General features: G+C 39.2%; 1 protein-coding gene across 1 annotated transcript; it reads right to left on the reverse strand.

Moving 5' to 3' along the window:
- Positions 1–2,342: 2,342 nt before the first annotated feature.
- LOC574785 (transmembrane protein 184C) lies at positions 2,343–13,345 on the reverse strand. Its single transcript, XM_775168.4, has 8 exons — positions 12,691–13,345; positions 11,989–12,025; positions 8,926–9,131; positions 8,220–8,291; positions 6,412–6,499; positions 5,678–5,899; positions 4,740–4,914; positions 2,343–3,785 (listed from the first exon to the last, which is right to left on the reverse strand). Exons 1-8 carry the CDS (start codon positions 12,972–12,974, stop codon positions 3,319–3,321), a joined length of 1,551 nt encoding a protein of 516 aa, XP_780261.2. The 5' UTR covers positions 12,975–13,345; the 3' UTR covers positions 2,343–3,318.
- Positions 13,346–22,807: the final 9,462 nt, after the last annotated feature.

The following is a 22,807-nucleotide window of genomic DNA, read 5'->3' on the forward strand; positions in this document are numbered from 1 at the left end:
TTTTGTTAAACCCTCAATTAACTTGTTTAGGCCTATACAATTATAGAGAGGGGAGGGGGAGGGAAAAAATAAAGAAAGAAGAAGGAGATATCTAAAAATAATATTAATAATATTAAAATGAGGAAGAGAAAGAACAATATAGTCAAGTCCTCATTTTTTACCCCCCCCCCCCGGCCCCGAAAGTAATATTATAAAGAAGAAGAAGTACCTTTGAAGAGAAGTGTTTTATCATTTAACATAAATGCATCAAAATGAGTTTTTATTTTAAATTTCTTTTACTGGTTTATCCTGCTCCGTCTTGTTAATTATGCTTGTGAACTGGTATCGTCCGGTAATTTCTCGAAAGAGATTGAATCTCTTCCGAGAACTATTAAAATGGTTTGTTTCGTCGGGTCATTTAATCCATGTAGCTAGATCATTAAATCAGAGGCGGCCCTCCAGGGGGGGGGGGGGGTTATTACAGTGCCCCCCATCATTTTTTTTACGTGTACCCCAGAAGTACCCCTTTTTACATAGAAAAAGTGCCCCTTTAACTTGTCAAAGTGAAAAAGCCACTTTTCCTATGTAAAAAGGGGCACTTCTTACTTTGACAAGTGCCCTTATTAATTTGTAAGAATGCCCTCCCCTCTCCACCTCAGAAAATTGCCACTTTTATTTTGACACGTGCCCCTTTACCTTTGACAAGTTCCCATTTCCCTTTACAATACGTGTCCGTTTTCCATTCTCATAAGTGCCCTTTTTAATCTCTATTAAATGCCCCTTTTAGGTACGAGAAGTGCCCACTTCACCTCTGATAATTACCCCTCTCCTGATAAGTGCTCTTTTCATCGCGGATGAGCGTCCCTTTTCACCTCTAATAATTGCCCCTTTTATTTTGACGCATGCCCCTTTTCCTTTCTAATAAATGCTCTTTTCCTTCTTATAAGTATCCCTTGACCTTCTCATAATTACCCATTTTTATCTCTGATAGGTGCCCCGTTTATTTTAGCATGCGCCTCTTTTTCTTTTTAATAAGGGGACTATCCCCTTTTCATAAATGCCCATTTTCTTCTCTTTTAAATGCCCCAATCAAAATCTGATGGGTGCCCCTTTTCAGTCGACAAATGCCCATTTCCCATTCTCATATGTGCCCTTTTTCATCCCTGGTAAATGTCTTTTTTGTACGTGTAAGAAGTGCCCCATTTCACCTCTGATAATTACCCTGTGTACTTTGACACGTGCTACTTTCTTTTCGTATAAGTTTCTTATCCCTTTCGATAAGTGTCCCCTTTTCCTCTCATCATTAAACGCGCCCCTAATTTCAAGTGACTAAGAGCAATTTTCCTCAAAGCTCGTTTGCTACGTTCGCTCGCATTTATATATGATACAATTAAGTTACTTGTCAAAGGTATTTTCAGTCTTCCGTTATGAGAATGTGCTTGTAATCCCATCAGGATTGGATTTTGTCCTCTTAAGATGTAATTTTTTAGCACTGCGACCTCACAAATATTTTGTTCTTCTCTCGCTTCGCTCGCTCGCAAATGAATTTTCAAACCATCACACCCAACTGTAAAGTATGATGCTGAAATAATATCTGGTATGGTGTATAAAGATAAACAAGTATTGAAATCATCCCTGATAATATCTAGTGTAGGGGTATATACCAATGTCTAAAAAATTATATATTTTCGCTTCGAGATTTCCTTTGTAGGTGCCCTTTTTTCTCTCCAGAAAGTGCCCTTTTTGTTGGTGCCCCGTACTTTGGAAATCACTTCACCGCCCCTCCTTAAATACATGTGACTCGATGTTTTAGGGGGAAATTATGATTTATTCTACGAGTCAGAGTCGACGGGATCCTGAAAAAGATTAGCCCTCCGAGTAATATCACATATTCAATTCCCCGATATTACTGCTTTGATTTGGTAATAGGTTCTAGCCGATTTTAATTCCATTTCGATTTCCTCCATCAAAGAAATCTTTGAAAGATGCATATTAAAAAAAACATGAACAACAAAAAACAAATCCAGGCAAAATTACTAACCGATTGGATGTTTTATTAGGCACAAAAATATTTACGGTAATATTGTGATGTTTTTATTTCTTCTTCCAGAACTTATCTTGTCCTTTTCTTCATTGATCGCGAGTTCACGGCTATACTTTCGAACTTATCACTATTACCACGAACTTATCATTATGCTATCATAAATACATAAATTGCGTTAACCTAAATTTATATATAAACCTTATAGGTTATGAAGCAAATCATTCTCGAAAATACGGTATCTTTTATATACCAACAGGAAGTACTGATTTTTTTCTTATTATTATCATCAACATTTTTCTATGACACCTTCCCCCTGGACATCCACCCCCGGATAGCCACCCCCAGTCAACTGCCCCCTAGGAAAAATACCCCTGGGGCACCGTCCTCTAGGACAACTACCCCCGGACATCTATCATCGGGGGTAGTTGTCCGGTGGTAGTTGTCCGGGTGTAGTTGTCCCGGGGTTAGTCGTTCTAGAGGGAGGTTGCCCTAGTGGGTAGTTGTCCTAGGGGGTAGTTGACTGGGGTTGGTTATCCGCGGGATGGATGTTCAGGATACGCATCAAAATATGTAATAAGGAAATAGGAAAAACGATAACAAAACTATAATATTTGCATAGAACCAAAAAGGCCGGGAGTTAATTTGTAGCTTCTTTAATACATAATTATAATAATGCCATTTTGTTTCTGCAACAAGGTCTTATATATACAACTTCCGAATAATAGAAAAACGCTTTCTAAATAATCAATATAGATATCCATTTTCCTATATTAATTTTTACGGCAAAATTTTCTGAACAAGAGACTTTATAGGGGGATAGAGTTCTATATTATAGCGACCTTACGAATGCCGTATACTCGGAGTGAAAACTCATTTTCTAGAAGTCGGATTCCGTTATTTCTTTCATCCGAACTCCTAACGAAATGAGCCCGAACATGACTCAAAAGAAGTGGACCCCACCCCCTGTTCATCTAAAGAGCATAGCATGCGACGTGGGGCCGTGTCGTATATCTTCCGACCAAATTTGCTTTCTCTATGTTTCCTTTTTTTCCCCGTTCGATTTCGACACGGGGAGCACCCCTACAATATTATTAGAACTGTTATATCATACTGCAATATTTAAGGCTCTCCCACAAAGTATGTTTCCTGCGGAACTCGATCCTGCTGGCCATCACAATGGCCGAAACTGGTACGGCGGCACAATAATGATCTTTTATCCCAGAATATATAAGTTAGTACTGTACAGGGCGTGGATGTTTCGTCCATCGCTATCCCCACGAATCGATCTGCTTATTTCATGCATCAAACTCCATATTGAATGTAAGATCACTGCCAACAGCAACAGTCTCTGAGTGCAGTCCCAAGTCGAAATCTCCATCTCCATCTCCATGCACTTCCGAGGCATTCACCGTTTCGTTCTGACCACCGAGGTCATCGTCGTTACCAATAAGGCCGTTATCATTAGCCAAGTACGACCTGCTGTCATGAAGAACGCTTCTCGTCTCCGTGCCGTTTGAGACATCACCGGTTACCATCTCATCAAAAACCTTATTATCAGCTCCCGCGTCAACCACGTTTTCCTTGACCACGGTGCCGTTTCCCGTAGGCTGACCATCGATCGTTCGGGTGTTGGACGAGGGCCGATGGACATCGTCGATGTTTTCGTCTCGTTTTACGATGGCCATGTCATTCATTTCGACAATAGGCTGGTCGTCGTCATGTTGCTCGTACACGATTTGATTGGCCAGGTTCGTCTTTTTAGCTAAAGAAGAAAAAAGACATATTCCGAAAAGAAAAAATACTGTCATGTAGGCCTACTGTGTTTCATAATAAAATTACAAACAGGGATATTTTTAAATGTAATCGAATTATATGTACCTCATTATTGGGATAAATGTGTTGTCGACATCATGTTTACTTGTATTCACAATATCACCTGATGGAGCAACGTTACACTAATTTTTACATAATTATTTTGGGTAATAATAATAGTGGGTTCTTGTATAGCGCTCATGTCAGTCAGATTTGACCCTCCTGCGCTCCCGATTATTACCCTGGCTTTAGCACGGCTGCCATACGGCGCTCTAGAATTTCAATTTCAAGGAATAAATTCCTACCAGGTACCCATTTACTTCACTCCACTCGACCACAACACCTCTACAATAGCGAGGGAATGAGATGTTTGTGGCGAAAATGTGATCGACCTTGGTGCTGTTTCAGTTAGTTACTTATCGTATTCATTCATTTCAAAGTATAATTTGATGACTATACTGCTTTAGGGGAACATACATGCTGCACCCTTTGGTTCCTCCTTTGTCAAGGGTGCAAATTGAATTTCACCATATTTAGAGGGTTCATACTGTTATACCGATAGGGGTGTCAATTAACAGGACCTTTTCCAGTTTGAATGATCATGTGATAAACTCATTGCTCTATGTTATGTTATGCAAATGACTGACTCTACATTCGAGATAACAGTATAGTTTCACTTGGAGCTAGGCGCAATGGCTCAGTGGTCGAGCAGTGGTCTCGCAACCGAGAGGTCCCGGATTCGAAACCAAGTCAATGCGCTGGTGCCCTTTGGTAAGGCAGAAATCATCATTATTAAGTTCAACAAAGAGGATTTAAAGCCGTCGGTCCCCTAGTTGCTTACTTGCAAGCATACACTTGCAGCTTTCTTAGCAGTCTGGTAAAACCAACCAACTAACAAACTTACAGGATATTCTCTTGACGTGTGAGGACAAATCGTGAGCGATGTCTGTGACAGAACAACACGAGATACAGGATTCGCAGAAGTTTGCTGGTTTGCCCTGCTCCTTGTATGCCGTGTATGGAAATGCATATAGGTGGCCCACCGCGGATAGCCCCATCTCGATGCACAGAATGAAATCCTTCATATGAAATATAAGAGAGAAAAAAAGAAAGACAGAGAGAGAGGGGGGGGAGGGGAGAGGGAGGGAGAGAGAGAGAGAGAGAGAGAGAGAGAGAGGGGGGAGAGGGGATGACATAGATAGATAGAGGGGGAGGGGGGCAGAGATGACAGAGACAGACAGAGAGAGGGACGAGGGGAGGTATGGAAAGAGACTAATAACCTTCTCGTCAAAATATTAAGAAACTTTAACGGGTAATATACATGTATACTCGTCATTTGTGAGAACTGTTCAATGGGTAAAATATATTCCTGTTTTGCAGGGATCATGAGAGGAGGGTTGAAACTCATATAGTAGATCAAACAGTTTGAAGCATCAGTGGACCCTACGCCATTTACCATTCCGTCCACTCAATGAGCATCCTGGTTACTTTGAAAATTGTTTCGCAAGCCTTATAGCAGCTATAAAATTATACCTGGTCACACAAACTGCACGAAATGCAGATATTCTTGAGTGGCTTTATAGATTCTTGAAGACGTGAAACCCCTTGCTGAATTAATACTGACTTATATTTTGTTTTGAATCAACCATCAGCCTGTTCTTTGACAACAAATCAAATATCCACCCATTAATGTAATAAAAAGGTGCCACTATACCGTATAGTACTTATAAAGTGCCACGCCTAATACTGTTGGTGGAAATATTACCACTGGCTAGATCATAAGTCATAAAGAGAATGAAATGGTGTAGGGGATATCAAGCTGATCATGCTGATCCATCGTACCTGGACGAATCTGGAGAAGCGGATGTTCTGTTGGTCATCGTAGCCCCAGTTCTCCGGGTCAAGGTCAGGGTTGCTGAGGCCGATGATGAGGGCGATGATAAGCGATTGGAAGAAGGCGCCGAAGATGGTTAGCTGGACGGTTATCATTTTACTAATGGGATGCAGCCCCGTCAGTTCCTCCTTGGTAGCCCGATAGAATACCATCAAACAGTACATCGCCCACTGGCAAGAAAATCAGGGGAGGACATATTCATAAATGTTAACGTTCATAATTATCTTTGAGTAATTTTGAACCAATATAAATGTATACATTTCCGCCTAGAGGAAAGTGGTGGGGAAATCGGGATACGGCAAAATTCTCTGATGTTGCGAAAGAGATTCCTTCTTGGTACATAAGTCAGGTATTTCTTAACAATTCGGAAATCAATTTTTTAAAGATTATAATTTTATGCGCAAAGTCGTGGTCCAACTTTAATCTATACCTGAGACGACTATTACCAATGTAATAGACTCCATGGGGTGATTTGAGGTGGTCCAAATGCACGTTTACACAAGCCATCAAGAATTATTAGTATTTGGCAAATTTCTGAAACTACAAATCCCGGATTTGATGCCGCACTTAGATTAAAGTCCTGATTGGGCTCAAACTATAAAGGAGTAATGGTGTGTGATTTCATATTTCCTCGAAGTTAATTATGTACTAAAAACAAGAAAAATAAAGAAATGCATCTTACGACTTGAGAGACTCCATCTACTATTGCAAACCAGATCCACAAGCCGATGAAACTGCCTTCTGTGTAATGACCTGTAACAGTTGTTATTCTGTGCAGAAAAGAAAAGAGTCAAAATATGAATTATTCCAACTATATTCTTGTATCCATTTAATCAAATCAATGAGTGTTTACAGAGAGAACGGAGGCAACATTCCTAAAAGGGAATAGGCTTGCAAAGGGGTCGCCATAACGAGGAAATCGGGATATTATATAAATTTATTTCACGATAATGAAAAGCAGACGTAAGTATGTGTTAATAATACAGTATCCCATATTATCAACACAGTGTATTCACACATTCAACACCCTGTTTGATCTCTTGATGTGCTTACAGTGTGATTCAACCACAGTGTGCACACAGTAAGTTCATAACTTAATAGTCTTTTTGGTCACTCACAATGTGGTTCTACCACAATATGAAAACAATGTGTTCAGACACTCGTCACTCTTATCGATCACTTAATGAGCTCACATGAGCTCAGAGTGTGTTCATGCAGTCAGCACTCATATTATCACTTCATGTGCTCACATTGCGATTCTATACCACAGTATGAACACAGTGCGGTCAAAACTCTCATAATTTGGTGTGATTACACTACGATTTTACCACAGTATGAACACAGTGTGGTTAAATAGTCAACATTATACAACACCTACGTGGATCCTCGTCATTTGATTGGAGGATTGTTGGTCACATGATATTCAATAGATGTTATATTGCACGGTCGTGCATTTTTGGTTATATGCGCCGTGCAATTTGGTTATATGCAGCCTGCGTTCCTCTCAGCCGTGCGCGCGTGTATCCCTGCGTGTATCTGACGCGAAGGCAATCTGAATGTAATCAAGAAGGCTTGAATCCAACTTGAATTTTATCTTTAATATAAGGAGTAAAGCATAATTTGTTGATTAACGTTCTATTAGATCTTCTTCGATGTTGTATAAAACAAATAATGAATGTTTTTCATTCGTTCAATGGTGCGAATATTTTCATTCGTTGAAAGATTAACATTAATTCTATTCAACTCGGCTGACGCCTCGTTGAATAGAATGTTAATCTTTCAACTCATGAAAATATTCGCACTATTGAACTCATAACCATTCATTATTTGTATACTATATCATTTGATGTGTTCACATTGCGATTCTATACCACAGAGTAAACACAGTCTGGTCAAACGGTCAAAAACTCTAATAATTTGATGTGCTCACACTGTGATTTTACCACAGTATGAACACAGTGTGGTAAAAAAAAATTAACAATATTATTTTGATGTGAACACATTGTGGTCAAATAGTCAAAAATATTATCATTTGATGTGCCAGCAATGTGATTCTACCACAGTAGGCACACAGTAAGTTCATAAGTGTTCAGACACTCGTCACTCTTATCGATCACTTAATGAGTTCACCTTATGATTTTACCACAGCATGTGCACAGTGTGTTCACACAGTCAGCTACCTCATTAATCACTAGCTGATATATTATAGTCCCATGTGTGTTCTCAAAATCAACACCTCTTATTGATCACTCGATGTGCTCACAGTTTGATTCTTTTACAATGAATACTTTGTGACACCATTGTTAATTTTTGTCGCCGTTTAAAACTGTTAATTCACTACGTTATTTCTTTCTCATTATCTCATACATATCTGACATTACGCAGTCATACTATCTCAAAAAAACTATGAAATGACCATGATAAAATGTTGGGATTGGGTAATGTGGACAAGAATAATATATAATAGTTCATTCTCGGAGGTCTACTTACATAGTTAAGATCGTGATGATCGGATGTATGATGGTGTAGTTGAGAACACCAGCTCGACACCTCCCAATTAATCTGCATAAAATAAAATTCAGATATTTAACAATATGGAAAAGGCCTATACCTTCTTTATGGCACAAAATGATTGATAAGAAACATTCCATGGCAGCAGTAACTGAATTATACTGTTGCCCATAAAGTGGGAATGATTTTTTGCGACCTATTATCATATCTATTTATATGTAACTATATCAATATGATTTATTCTTGATAGATATAGTTCATATCTTAGAGTGTTGTCGACCAATACTATTCTAAGAAGATATGAACTATATCTAGAATAAATCATATTGTCACAATATTTTCTTCAAAAGAGGTAACATGAATTTATTTCAACTTTATAGGCAACAGTTTATTAATGTCACTTTCTATAATAATGCCAGTGATTATAAATGCAATGTTTTCGCCGATTTAAATAATGTCTAAAATTTTAGATGATAATGGCCTACTAGGTGTATGGAAACGACAATATCTACGGTTCACTACTAATGTTCCTAAATCCGCATAAGAAAATTGGTGCTACATGGATTTCGTAACCAGTCTCACCAAACTTCAAGAAAACTTGTGTTTCCAAACGTTATCCTGCAGTTCAAACAGTGAATGGAAACTTGAGTCTTTATTTCATTTTTATAAGCTTAAAAAGGAATACCTCTTGTTTGGGACTGCTTTCACACAGCAGCAAGGTGGCGAGGGTTTGAATTTGGGTTTGCTGCTCAGAATCGTCTCCAGATCGTCGAAAGTTTCGTTCAAGTAAACAATTAGCAGAGACATGAAGCAGTAGATGACAAGGGCCTGGTATAAGTTACGTATCGTGTCCAGGTAGATGGAGGACTCAACGAACTTGATCGAAAACCACTGGATAGAAAAGGATGTTGTTAAACATATGTGAGGAGTGAATCAACAATATGGTATGGCCTGTAGCTGTAGGGCAATACGTCCCTATTATAATCAAGTCATCGAAAGTCTTGTTCAAGATAAATCAGAACGAACTTGATCAAAAACCTCTAAGAAAAATGGAAGAAATATGATATTTGGTAAACAAAAAAAAGTAGGGATGGGGGGCATTAATTAAAGTGGGCCTCATCACACGTACAAGAAAACTTGAACACATCACGCCGACCATTCAACCTCTACACTGGCTCCCCCTCCAACAGTGTGTCAAATTTAAGATTATCCTGCTTTAATACATACAAAGCCTTTCACAAACTTTCTCCCTCGTATCTCTCAGAACTCATCACTCCTAAAACTCATTCTTCCTCTAATCGTCTCTGATCATCGTTCACAGCACATCTTTATCAAGCCGCTATGGTGACCGTGCCTTTTTCTGTTTGTGCCCCCCCTAACTTTGGAACAAACTTCCCCATGAAATACGCGAGTCTCCAACTTTAGAAACCTTCAATAGTAAACTTAAAACCTATCTGTTCAATACGTAATGTAATTATATTTCGTTGGTTAGTTTATCAAGCACTATGTAAAAGATGAATTATTACTGTTATTATTATTATTTCATTTCATTTCATTTCATTTATTTTCCACATTAAAAACCAGATAAATATACAAGGTAAAAGATTACATTATACACATTTGACACATAGAGCAAAAGAAAACAGATACATAAGCATAAAAGAACAATGAAAATCTACATCAGTTAACAAAAACATCAACATTAAAACATAAAAAGGTGAGTAATGTAGATGGGGCTAGAAAAAGCGAAGCTTGTCGAGTCTAGCCCCGGTAGCAATGAAGGGGAAGTCCACCCTGAGAATGTGTGTGGCCAAGTAAAGGCGGAGTAAACCCATCCTCAGGGTGGACTCTCCCTTCAAATGTCTGGTTTTATAATTAGATTAAATTGACCCGATGATAACATAATTGCGATTTGAAACATAATAATAATTGTTTTTAAATTGATTTGACTATTTAGAATTGCAGAGATATTGTTTATATTTATACTTAAATTGTCGTAATGATGCAGATTGTTTGAGACTGTTATCTAAAGTAGACCATGTAAGGTAACCCTGATTATATATTTGTTATTAGGAAATTGTTATTAGAATTATGTTGTAGTTTAACATTACTTTGTATTTTTGTTAAGCGCTTAGAAACATAAGCGCTTTATTAATGTAATATATCATTATCAATATTATTATCAAAATGCATAAGTTATGGTGGATTGTAGGGAAAATTCACAAAGGCTTGTTAGAAGTCACGTTACGTGTCCCATTGAAGTTATTTATTTATTCATAAGTTTGTGTTCTTTGTACAGGCTAGTCTCTTCCGTATATAAAAACTGCTTTGCAAGAGAACCCTTTATTACATAATAAAATTCAAATATAATGTAAAACATTTAAAAAAAAATATTGAACAGTAAACATTTCTAATATATAAATAGTGAAAAACATTTATTTAAAAAAAAAAACAGAGCAAAAAAATTAAAGACTAATAATGGCAACAAGTATCATACTTTTGATCACGATACACATTTCAACTAAAATATAATTTATTAATACAGACAAAGTACTACAAAGGGTACGTATTTCGTGATTAGGTTCAATGCCCCATTCCCTTTGCAATAGTATTTCAGCATGTCATGTATGGCCATAAATATAAGTCTGACCTCCCACTCCCACTCCTTCGTCATAGCTATTGAAAAAATACATAAAAGGTGTTGGCATGAATCTTTTCAGGTCACGTAAAAAGTTGAAAGTTAAAAGGTAAAAGGTAAAAGGTATTAAAGGTACTATGTCCAATTTGCAGGCCAAAAAAATGTAAAAGTTAAGTTCCAACTACATTTGAAAGATAATACTAATTTAGAACTTCCCTAAAATAGGTGGGGCTTGAAAATGTCTTCAAGTGGGAAAATAACGACTATTAGTTGTCAAATCGACTTTAGGGCTATAGAGCCCAAAAGTAATATGATTTTCAGACAATTGTACCGAATGGTCATGCGTTTTATGCTGTGCAAAGATTCAATCAGTTTAATCTTGGCCATCACAAGAAGTGGGTTATTGATGTAGACAAATGCTCATGTACCCTTTACAACTCTTTTCATGTATGTTATTCCCAAAGAAAAAAACAGCCAGTCGGTCACTCAATAGTGTCTGACAGTGAAGTCTAGCAAGTAAACAGGTTTCCTTGCATAATTTGAACATGAGGACACTGCTAACGTTTAAATTTCACAGATAGGACATACATGACATATTCATAATTCCTGCAAAGTTCTACAGCATTTGAGGTTGGCTGCAAAAGGGACATAGTACCTTTAAAAGGTAAACAATTAATGTAGATAGAAGAGATTAAGTAGCACGATCGCAAAGACTTCAATAAATCACTTCAAGAGCAATTGAAATATCCTTTATATGCTCAATGTGATTGGAGTATGTAATGTGTCATATATGTTCGCTTATTTCAATATGTGATTTTCTAGGCTATTGGAAATTCGTGGTTGATTTCTTGAAAAAGAACTTGAGATCGCGTTTGATTTTATGTTTGGAAGAAAGAAATGGGTGGGAATAGGGATATCAATACGGTTTGTTGGATTTTAGGACAACAACCTAAGCATAATTCATCTCGTTGGTTAAGTTATGGAGGTCTTATAATTGATAACCTGCTATCAATGCTTTCCCACGAGCATAAAAAATATAGACGTTTTCTAAAAAATATTCTATGAGAATTTTTTTCTTTGAAAAGGTGATATAAATAATTCTTTACTCACACAATTGATACTATGTGCAGGAACAATCCCTAACATTCTGCAATAAAAAGAAGAAACAGGGAAGATAAAACATCATCATTAATCATCACACACACCATTAGCTACTGGTTTACATTGCAAAGTCCACTAAAGAACGATGGTATTACAAGCTATTTAAATATTGACTACCGGCACCTTTTGTTTCATGAAATTAGTTACACAGCGTTTTATGAATGAGGCATAATACATAAATGAATGGCTACGTAGAGTGCGTACAGTTGTACAATGGTAGATTCCCATTCAAAAGTGTATTATTCGTTTTATCTATCCCTTTATGTATTTGTATGTCTTACTTCGCTCGGCGCTCGACAGCAGATAAATAAGATATAGTTGAATAATGCAGATACGATATAATTAATTAATGCATTATACTGTAGTATAATCAGTATTTATTTTCTCACGCCTTGCTCTTCTATAGGTGCCCCGAAACTAAAGATCATGATTTTCCTATAAAAAAATGTAATGTTACCCCCAAGAACCCCTATACCCCTTCCCCCACATTCCCCAGCTTGGAATATCAGGGATGGGTCACACTTTAAAGACAATGCAGAGATATTTTGATGATAAACATTTGAACAATGTTGATATAGGGGTCAATCTCTGATAATAAGAAATCTTAATATTATTTTTAAAAAGGGGGCATTATATTTATATTCTGCTTACCTGACTATATATTTCTGTTGGCTTGGCTTTGTGTAATAAACCAAGTGATTAAAGATATTCCATAGCGAGATGGCGGTAGCAAGTTGTACAGATATACCGGCAACAAACCAAAGGTAGTTCACTGGATTATCGGAATTCATTGAAGTGACAACGGTCTCCCATATGGTCAGGGCAAGAGCAACGACTGCGATGACCAAGTAGGCAACGAGAAAGATCTTCTGTGAGTGCTTTCTCCATTCCCCTCCAAAACAGCTTCCACAGAGTTTTGGGCAATTGACCGCCATTTTGCTCAGTGCAAAAAAGAGATGCTAAAGTTCATGGTTAAGTTTCAAAGATGTAACGGAATAGTGTTATAAATTCATTTCCAATACTTCGTAATATTCCTTATCTGTTCTTAACACATTTTCTCAACAGTATACCAGAAACAAAAACAGTGATTGGATCCCAATTGTTGCTATAGTTTAGGCCCGGAATAGTGAGGTCCCATGCATATAATCCAAATATATTGTCCTCGTTGAATATACAAGCTTTCTCGCAAACTCCTAAAAAAATGGAGTAAAAACCGTATATCTATTCAATTAATATCTTTCGAAGAATCGGCCTATGTAGCATTGGCATTGCAAAGTATGCTTCAAACTACCAAACTCTAGACAATCCCAAGTCTTATCACTTTGCATACACGCCCCATGACTTATCTTATCAAGGCAAAAATACCAGAGGTCTGTTTACATTAGCATAGTGCACTTATCGAATCAAAGTGCTTCAACTTTAAGGAACGTAATTAATAGTATACGGTCTCAATTTGGCAAATTAGACACTAGGATTTCAGTTTGCTTAGGCGGTCTGTAGGCCTATTTATTTCATGAAAATTGATTTTAAGGTCGAGATTTTAGCTGCTACATTGGGGAAAATTTGACACTGGTCACTGGAGCATTGTTTTAAGTAAATCTGCGAAAACGGCGTTAACAATAATTTCACCATTCCTGGCTCTTTGCGTTTGTATTTTGAATACATCTTGTAACTCCTTGTCGGTTATTAGCTTATAGTCTAATTTGAAAGAAATCTACGCGACTTCTATCAAAGAAAGGTTTTCTGATCAGAATCGAAAGTAAACGTGACTTTATCAAAGATACGAGCCAAATTTAAAGTTTACAATATTTTCACATAAAAAGTTAAAATTTGATTAGTATTATACATAGATATCGAGTGCTGAATTGAATATTCTTTGTAGAATATCCCCTTTTCCAAAATGTTTTTAAACATACTTCACACCTGGAAAAAAAAGGGAAAACCAAGTTCTACACAGTGGTGTACATGTAGATACGGGCAGAGGGGCTGAGGGCACGTACCCCTACAATATAGTGGTAAAAAAATAATAAAAACGAAAAGTAAGATCAGAGAGAACGGGAAAGAGAGAGAGGGGAAAGGACAAGAACAGAAGACGTCTGGACCCCCTCTGAACCTTTACCCTAATCAGTAGCCTTTTAAAATGGCATTTAATTTTCAAAGTAAGACTGGTGTCTCCTAATCGTCAATCGTTCCAATGCCCTCCTACCCCCACACATTCTCACATCAGGGCCTTTGTGGGGCACCTGATTGTGGGGTATTTCTGTGCGTTCCAGATATACCTTGTGGTCCCCTACTAGTGGGGTATGTACAACCTGGCGATAACAACCCGGCGGTGTGCTTACGATGTTACCATAAAAAAGTGTGCAAGTTTTAGCACACGCTCACAAAAAGTCATTTATGGGGTACCACTTCTAATGCCCCGCAGGGCATAGGACACCGAATATACAGTCATTTGAAAGACTTTACTCTGTGGGGTCCTGAAAAAATACCCCACAAAGTAAAAATGCCTCACAAGGGGTATGTGAAGCGCACATAAAACCCCACAAAAATGCTGAGGTGAGAGCCCCCCCCCCCCCACCCTAAGTGGGTGGACTCACGCTATGTCACTGGTATTGCAATGATTCCTGCAATTACAGAAGCCCATAGTAGGGTTCACTCATTTCATGACATGTTAAGGACGACACAGAATGCAAGGGTCCCCCTTGCAAACTATGTAATCACAGAATGCAAGGGTTCCCTTGCATTTTGTCCCGTCCTAAACATCTCATGGAATGGTCTGCGATTACATAGTTTGGATAGACTGATCATACACTCCTATATAGAAATGAAAAGAGATCATTTCATGACATGTTAAGGACGACACAGAATGCAAGGGTCCCCTCTTGCATTTTGTCCCGTCCTTAACATCTCATGGAATGATCTGCGATTACATAGTTTGGATAGACTGATCATACACTCCTATATAGAAATGAAAAGAGATCATTTCATGACATGTTAAGGACGACAAAGAAGGAAAGACTACGCTCGATTCTCATGTTATTCCACAGGAAAAGGATTATGGGGTCTTAGTTTTGAAGATTTTTTAATTTTTTGAAATAACCGGGTCTGGAGTAAAGACTGCGCGCTATACCCATGCTTTATTACAGGGTTTTAGTTTTGAATAAATTCGACAAAATATCACTTCAAATTTATTACATTTGTGGGTAAAGTGGTTATTACATTTGTGGGTGAAATTATTACATTTGTGGGTAAAGTGTTATTACATTTGTGGGTAAAGTGTTATTACATTTGTGGGTGTAACATCCCATTTGTGGTTGATTCAAAATTATTACATTTGTGGGTAAAGTGGTTATTACATTTGTGGGTGAAATTATTACATTTGTGGGCAAAGTGTTATTACATTTGTGGGCGTTATTACATTTGTGGGCGTTATTACATTTGTGGGTGTAACAGGGTGGCCTGTACAATCATCCCCCCCCCCCCAATAATTCACCATAAAAAAAAATGAAGAGAAAAATTAATGATGAGAGCCCGATGAGAGTAGTTAATGGTTATTACTCGCAAGATGACCATCAATATACACATTTTGCCATCTCATTTTCATAATACATACGTAAATGAGACAACCGTATATGAGACAAGAATAAATTGAATTCTCGCTCATACGGCTTCATCAGGAATTGATGAATTTATTCAATTATTCAATCAACAGCACCATAGAAATGCAGTGCGCCAAATGCAAAGCCGCAGCGTTAAAAAGCAACGAGCTAAATGTTAAGCGTGAAGCGCAAAAGTGCAAACAAGAAGTAAAGAGTGGGAGAGAGAGATAATGAGAGACTGAGAGGATATAGGCGCGTAGCCAGGGGGCGATTGGGGCGGTCGCCCCCCCCCCCCCAACAAAAAGAGAGAGAGAGAGAGAGAGAGAGAGAGAGAGAAAGAAGAAAGGAAAAGGACGTGGGAAGAAAAAGGATTATGAGTCGAGAACGGCACAATTAACGAGTCGTCTTCTTTCTCTAATAATTTAATGAAACGTCAAAAGAAACTGAATTTAGACAAGGATTAAGAGTCGAGCACGGTACAACGAATCGTCTTCTTTCTCTATTGATGTAATGATACATCAAAGCATCCGCGCTTCGCGCGGGACGGGGGAACTCCCCCTCCCTGCAAATAAAATCCTTCGCGCGCTCTGTAAGTGATTGAGCTCACTACCGCCCCCCTAAAAATAAATTCCTTGCTACGAGCTTGAGAGGATAATAACCCAGGTAGCAAGCCCATGTGGGACCCACATGGGTCCCATATTCTCTGAAATGTTATCTTTATTGAGGGTGACTTGAAAAAGTTAATAACTTGGAAGGGAGGGGGTGCAACCTGCCACCAGCCCCCCCCCCCCCCCCCTTGAGAAAAAAAAATCATGTAAAAACACGTGATTTTTACCTTTTGGGGGGGGGGGGTTTTTAAATTTTCGAGGACAAAAAAAAAATAAAAATAGTGCTCACTACCCCCCCCCCCCCCCCCCCCACTGAGCGACTTTTCGGGAGCAAAAAAAAATGTTGAGCCCCCTCCCCTAAGAAATCCTGGATCCGCGCCTGCCTGCCACACGCCCCTACCTCTTAGTTGCTTTGATCCATTGCCGAACATATTTTGGCACCTATAATCCCCCCCCCCCCCCAACCACGGATACAAATCGACACCGTTGGACATTATGGAGTAAAGAGTAGATCTCACTTTAAAAGGGTATCAGGCATGAAAGTTTAGTTAAAATGTCTTTTCTCTAGATTCAATCTTTAACAGTAAGACACATACAGACAAATTGCTTTGTTATGTGACGTTTATGAAAGCATAGAGCAATTTTAAAGCTTTAAAATGGTGTCAGTCATTATTTAGTTAAAATGTCATACGATAGTTTTATGACTTCAAAGTATAAAAACGCATTTTGTCCAATATTACACTCGAAAAACCCGAATAAACCCCGCATATTATGCCGATTGAGCCCTAATTTCAATTTGAAACAGGATAAGACCCAGACAAATTGCTTTGCGACGCCACATTCCCTTCACATTTATATATATATATATATATATATATATATATATATATATATATATATATATATATATATGATTTGTTAACGGGGGCTGCTATACTCGTCTATGGGTCAGTTGGTCACAAGGAAACCCTGTATACCTAAAGTGACTTCTTTATAACAACAAATCAATGTTATACTAGTTAAATTACCTTGTTTATCCCCAAAATAAATAGTATTTTTATTTGCTTTTGGCTGTTCTTTAGTTGGTCTCGGGAATGACACAATGACATGATAAAAGGTATTACAAAGTTTGGGAAATTTTGAAAAATGGGTGGATAGTGATTCTTTACAATTTTGATATATTTGGATGCCCCTGTGGATGTATTAAAACACCAGAAATTTGAGCTCCTAAAACACTTCTGCTTTCGAGAAAATTGAATATAGAATTTACCGGTGCTCCCGGTAAATTTTGATGAATTTCGAATAGCTCCTACGGCCGTACAATGGTAGCTGCGACCATGAAAATCTCAGTGTATGTAGTTGTGGTATATAATTTCCGAACGACAATAGCTAATCGGTCGATTTTAGTCAATAAGCATTGTTTTATAGCTAAATTAATATCTTGACTTTGAGAGGGAGCTATTCAACATAAAATGTTTATTATTTACAATTTCATAACTTTAGAGTCGATTTCGACCGCGACAACGATCACTGAATATTGTAGGATCGTATATGCTTCCAATATATTCATTTGAACCAAATTCCTGACCCCATACCAAAACTTTGTATAACCTTTAATGTGATTTTACCTCATATGTAATAGAGGGTTCCGGCATGTTGCCCACCCCCCTCACAAATACTTATCAGGGCTACAGTCTAAGTGTACATTTGAGTGTACACTTAAGGTTTATCATCTCGATATACTGTGATTCATAAAGTAGTTCATTTTGTAGTTATATTGGTGCCTAGATCTATCATGTATTACTGTATATAGATGTAAAATTTCTTCTTCTTGATATTCTGTGTCTCAGAACTGAATATTTTCAGATAAATGTCAGCCTTTTATTCCCTCCCCCTGTTGTATTGTGCCCGTTGTGTGCTGTGCCTATTGTCGATGTGCGCTGTAGTCCTTTATTTTTTCTCATATTTTTTCTCTCTTTTCTCCCGTCTTCTCTAGCAGTCTCCCTATCTTGTGTACACCTCTTGTTTCTATTTATGATATCTTTAAAGTGTTGTAGGTTATTATGTATTTGAAATGGCACACAATTGTTTTACACTGCTTCAAAGTTAAGGGGCGGATCCAACATTTTTTCAAATGGTGGGGGGCACAGGGGGGGGGGGGGCAAAACGCATTTTTGCCCCGCCCCCCCCCCCCAAAAAAAAAAAAAAAACGCCCCCCCCCAAAAAAAAAAGTAGTTAAAGAGTAAAGATGGTTTTTATTTTTAACCCAAAAGAACATAACAATAATAAAAACATGAATTAAATCACATATAAAATTCCATTTAAAGAAAAGGCAAGTTAACAGGAATTAAATTTCCCTAACATTGCGCATGCCACCTATGATTCATCAATAGAGGTTTTTATAATAGCGATACGCGCATATCGTGGACATATTGTGAGAGAATGGGAAAGCGTGTCTGTTTTTTGTTATAGAGGTGAGAAGACATGAGCCCCTGAACGGTGGCGAACTGATGGGGGGGGGGGGGGGGGGGGGGGGGGGTATGTCTTATTTGATACCAGTGATTTATAAATGTTGCTGAAATGACATGATTTCCTGGTATTTTTTCTCAATTTTTTTGGTAAGTCATACCTTTTTATGCGTTTGTTGGAAAATTAGAAATTACCAAATTTATAGTCGGGCGAAAAATATGCTTATTTAGAAGCCTTTATGTCAGGGTCTGCAGAACGGCTGTACTCGGGGGCTCGAGCCCCCCTCACTTTTTTAAAAGAGTATGTTACAGAGAAAAAGAAAGAAAAAAATGAGAGAGAGAGAGAAAAAAATAAGTGACCTGCCAATGTCACAAATGATGCGTATCAAAATATGCTCATCTGACCGTAATTAAATGCCTAAAACCCCCTGGACCCCACCAAGGGCCCTAAGGCGGCCCCTGGATGCTCATCTGACCGTAGTTAAATATTAAAACCACTGAGCTTCCGGGGGCTCTGCCCCTGGACCACATCAATGGCCTTAAAGACGGGGCCCTGGATGTTCATCTAACCGTAATTAAATACCTAACACCCATGAGCTTCCGGTGGTCTGCTCCCTGGACTCTCCGCCAATTAGTGACCGGCCAGTGTCACAAATAAGGTATCTAAATATGCTTATCTGACCGTAATTTAAAGCCTAAAAACCCTGAGCTGCCGGTGCTCAGGCCCTGGACCCCACGCCAATTTACGTTCTACCTGATCGTTAATACTCCACCTTGAAAAACGTTCCACTGGGCCTGCATCCGGATCCAGGGGCGGGGCCGAAACGGCCGCGGCCCCCCCCCCCCCTATTGGCGGCGCAAAAAAAAGAAGAAAAAAAAAGGAAGAAAAGAAGAGAAAAAAAGAAAGGAGAAGAGGAGAAAAAAAGGAGAAGAGAAAAGAAAGGAGAAGAGAAAGGAAAAAAGAAGAGAAAAGAAAAGACAAGAGAAAAGATAAAGAAGAACCCACCCCCCCCCCTCCCTCCCACTCGGAGGGACCGAATTTATGTTCCCAAAATTTCCGATAAAGAGTTACTTTTCACGCAACAAAGTCCGGCCCGTAATACACAAAAATCCGGCCCGTACTGACTTTACACACCGGAGATAGAGGGGAGCTTTCAGAGAGGGAACATACATGTGCGTACCCTAGATAACACTCAGTGGGTGGGGGGGGGGGGGTGGGGGAGAAAAGTCGGGTGAGAAAGGGGAAAGACAAGGAAATGGCGCTAATGACAGTAACGACGAATAAGGGAAAACTGTAATCGGGAGATTTGAGGGTCATTCCAGAAGGCTTGGCAAACGTTATTGAATAGAGAGGGGCTGGGCCGGCCGCATAAAATCTCGAGCCGCGGATTCAAAGTTAAACGTTAAGAACAGCCCCTGCGGTCATCAATCTTTAGTAAGAAACTTGAAAAGGGCACAATATTTTGGACGTCTTTTAAATAGAAGTTATATACTCAACAGTCAAATTTTAAATTAACGGTAGGGCCGCTTCACAACTCTTATTTTGCCCTTCATTTGGATTCAGCTCATTCCAACTCGCTTGTGCTTGTATTTGAACTCATGTTGGTAGTAATCATGGACAGGGGCGGCAATCCTGGGCCCGATAGGTGGACACGTCCCCCAGGAATTTAGAAATATAGCTCGAAAGAAATATAGTGGAAAGAGCGTACATATTGGGCTTAGGGATTTTCTAGAATGCATAATTGCAGCATTCAACATTGCAAAATCTCGCTTGGTCGCTACGCCCCGACCCTCACCCGATAACACAAAACTATAACGATCCGGCCGTGATTTATCCATTGTTGGTGTAATAGATCTTTTTTTCCCTTTCATTTCTACTAATTGTGTGCTATCACAATCATGATTGTTTCATTTTCTCTTTAAAGCAGTCTCATAGCCTGGGGCGGTACGGGCAGTAAGAGGACATAGGCATGGCCCTGGGAAGCGGGGGTGCTGTGGGTGCTGCAGCACCCCCGGAATTTTTCCAGGGGGGGGGGGGGGCACAGCACCCCTTGCAAATTGTTTTGGTATGATATATTTAATGTATATCATTATATGCTTCGTTTACACAATGTTCACACAGCCGACAGCCACAAATGATGATTAGAAAGAAAACAATTAAACAACTTTTTAAAAATCCGATAAAATGTATCCCTCGAAGAGATTTAAAAAAAAAAAAAAAAAAAAAATTAATATAATTTAAAAAAAATAAAAAATTGTGGTAATTGGTGACCCAAAATGACAGAACTTCCCCCCCCAATACCGATCGAACAAATTTTCAAATTATGGGATCCACAAAAAAAAAAATATGTCTTCTTACCCCCCCCCCCCCCCCCCCCCCCCCCCCCCCCCCCGCTTTTTCAACGGCTGGCTGAGTCGTTGCGAAAATTTTGCAGTATTATCTCAGCAGCCCCGGTGAAAAAATCGTTTCCAGGGCCCTGGACATAGGACGAAAAAAGGAGCAGACAAAGAAACATTTTGAAAATTCTGACAAGCCGAGAACGGTACAACGAATCGTCTTCTTTCTCTAATAATTCAACAAAATGTCAAAGCTTCCGCGCATCGCTCGGGAGGGGGGCAACTGAATTCAGACAAGGAATAGGAGTTGAGAATGATAAAACGAATCATCTTCTTTCTCTAATAATTTAATAAAACGTCAACGTTTCCGTGCTTCGCGCGGGAGGGGAAAAACTGAACAGACAATGATTAAGAGTCAAGAATGGTACAAAGAATCGTCTACTTTCCCTTATAATTTAATGAAACGTCAAAGCTTCCGCGCTTTGCGCGGAAGGGGGGGGGAACTCAATTCAGACAAGGATTAAGAGTCGAGAATGGTACAACGAATCGTCTTCTTTCTCTTATAATTTAATGAAACGTCAAAGCTTCCACGCTTCGCGCGAGAGGGGGGGGGGGAACTACATTCAAACAAGGATTAAGAGTCGAGAATGTTACAACGAATCGTCTTCTTTCTCTAATAATTTAATGAAACATCAAAGCTTCCGCCCTTTGCGCAGGAGGGGGAAAACTGAATTCAGACAAGGATTAAGAGTCGAGAACGGTACAACGAAAAGTCTTCTTTCATAATAATTAAATGAAACGTTAAGCTTCTGCGCTTTGCGCGGGAGGGGGAAAACCAAATTCAGACAAGGATCAAGAGTCGAGAATGGAACAACGAATCATCTTCTTTCTCTAATAATTTTTATTAAACTCTAAAAGGTCAAAGCTTCCGCGGGCAAGAGGCCATAGCCCCCCCCCCCGATGAAAATGTCAAAAATTGTACCGGTATGGTGCTTCTAATATGACCTTGAAAAAACGGTCTGCGCAATTTTCAAATTTCCTGCCCCCCCCCCCGCCTGTTGGAAAATCCTGTATCCGCGCCTGGTGGTGATGCAGATTTTTCTTCCGCCCCCCTCCTTCCAAACTCTTTTGCTCATCACGTCACTGCTCCTGGAAGGTGAGCCCCCTGCAATGTTTGCCCCCCCCCCCGATCCCAAACTGCTTCCGGCGCGCCTGGCGTGGTGGTGGTGGGGGGGGGGGGGGTGTACGAAATTGCGAGCGCTAAGCGAAGCCTGGCCCGCGCTTTAAAGCCCCCGAATATGTTGAAACCTAAGATGCTTTATTATATATGGTACATTCTGAGGCATTTCTGTAGGCCGGTCAAGCTCGCTATCCATAAGGACCGCTATTCATAAGGACCACTATTCATAAGGACCACTATCCAGTAACCCGTGACTGAGCGATCTTTTATAAATAGCGGTCCTTATGAACAGGCACGTGCTCCAAAAAAAAAAATTCCCCAGGACGTCGATCAATTTGTGTCCCCCCCCCCCCCCCCACCCCAAACATCAAACTCTGGCTACGGCCCTGCTTATGATTAGCGAGCAGACCCCTTTCCGAATGCGTAAACTGAACATTAATATCTGAATTTTTCTTAGCTTTTTTTCCTGCTTGTCTATTTCAGAAGGAAATTTAAAAAAGGGGGCGTGCGCCCCCATGCTACCCCCTGGGTCCGCCCTTGTTATTTTTTTCCTATTTTTGTTAGTGAAATGTGCGG

This window comes from Strongylocentrotus purpuratus, unplaced genomic scaffold (assembly GCF_000002235.5).
Source record: "Strongylocentrotus purpuratus isolate Spur 01 unplaced genomic scaffold, Spur_5.0 spur5_scaffold_11, whole genome shotgun sequence".
NCBI lineage: Eukaryota > Metazoa > Echinodermata > Echinoidea > Camarodonta > Strongylocentrotidae > Strongylocentrotus > Strongylocentrotus purpuratus.

Coding starts and splice junctions, on each gene's coding strand:
- LOC574785 (XM_775168.4), bottom strand. CDS start 12,974: ATGGCGGTCAATTGCCCAAAACTCTGTGGAAGCTGTTTTGGAGGGGAA. Junction 8,292..8,925: donor AAAGCAGTCCCAAACAAGAG/GTATTCCTTTTT, acceptor TATTTTATGCAG/ATTAATTGGGAGGTGTCGAG. Junction 4,915..5,677: donor GCTTCTCCAGATTCGTCCAG/GTACGATGGATC, acceptor TTTCATATGAAG/GATTTCATTCTGTGCATCGA.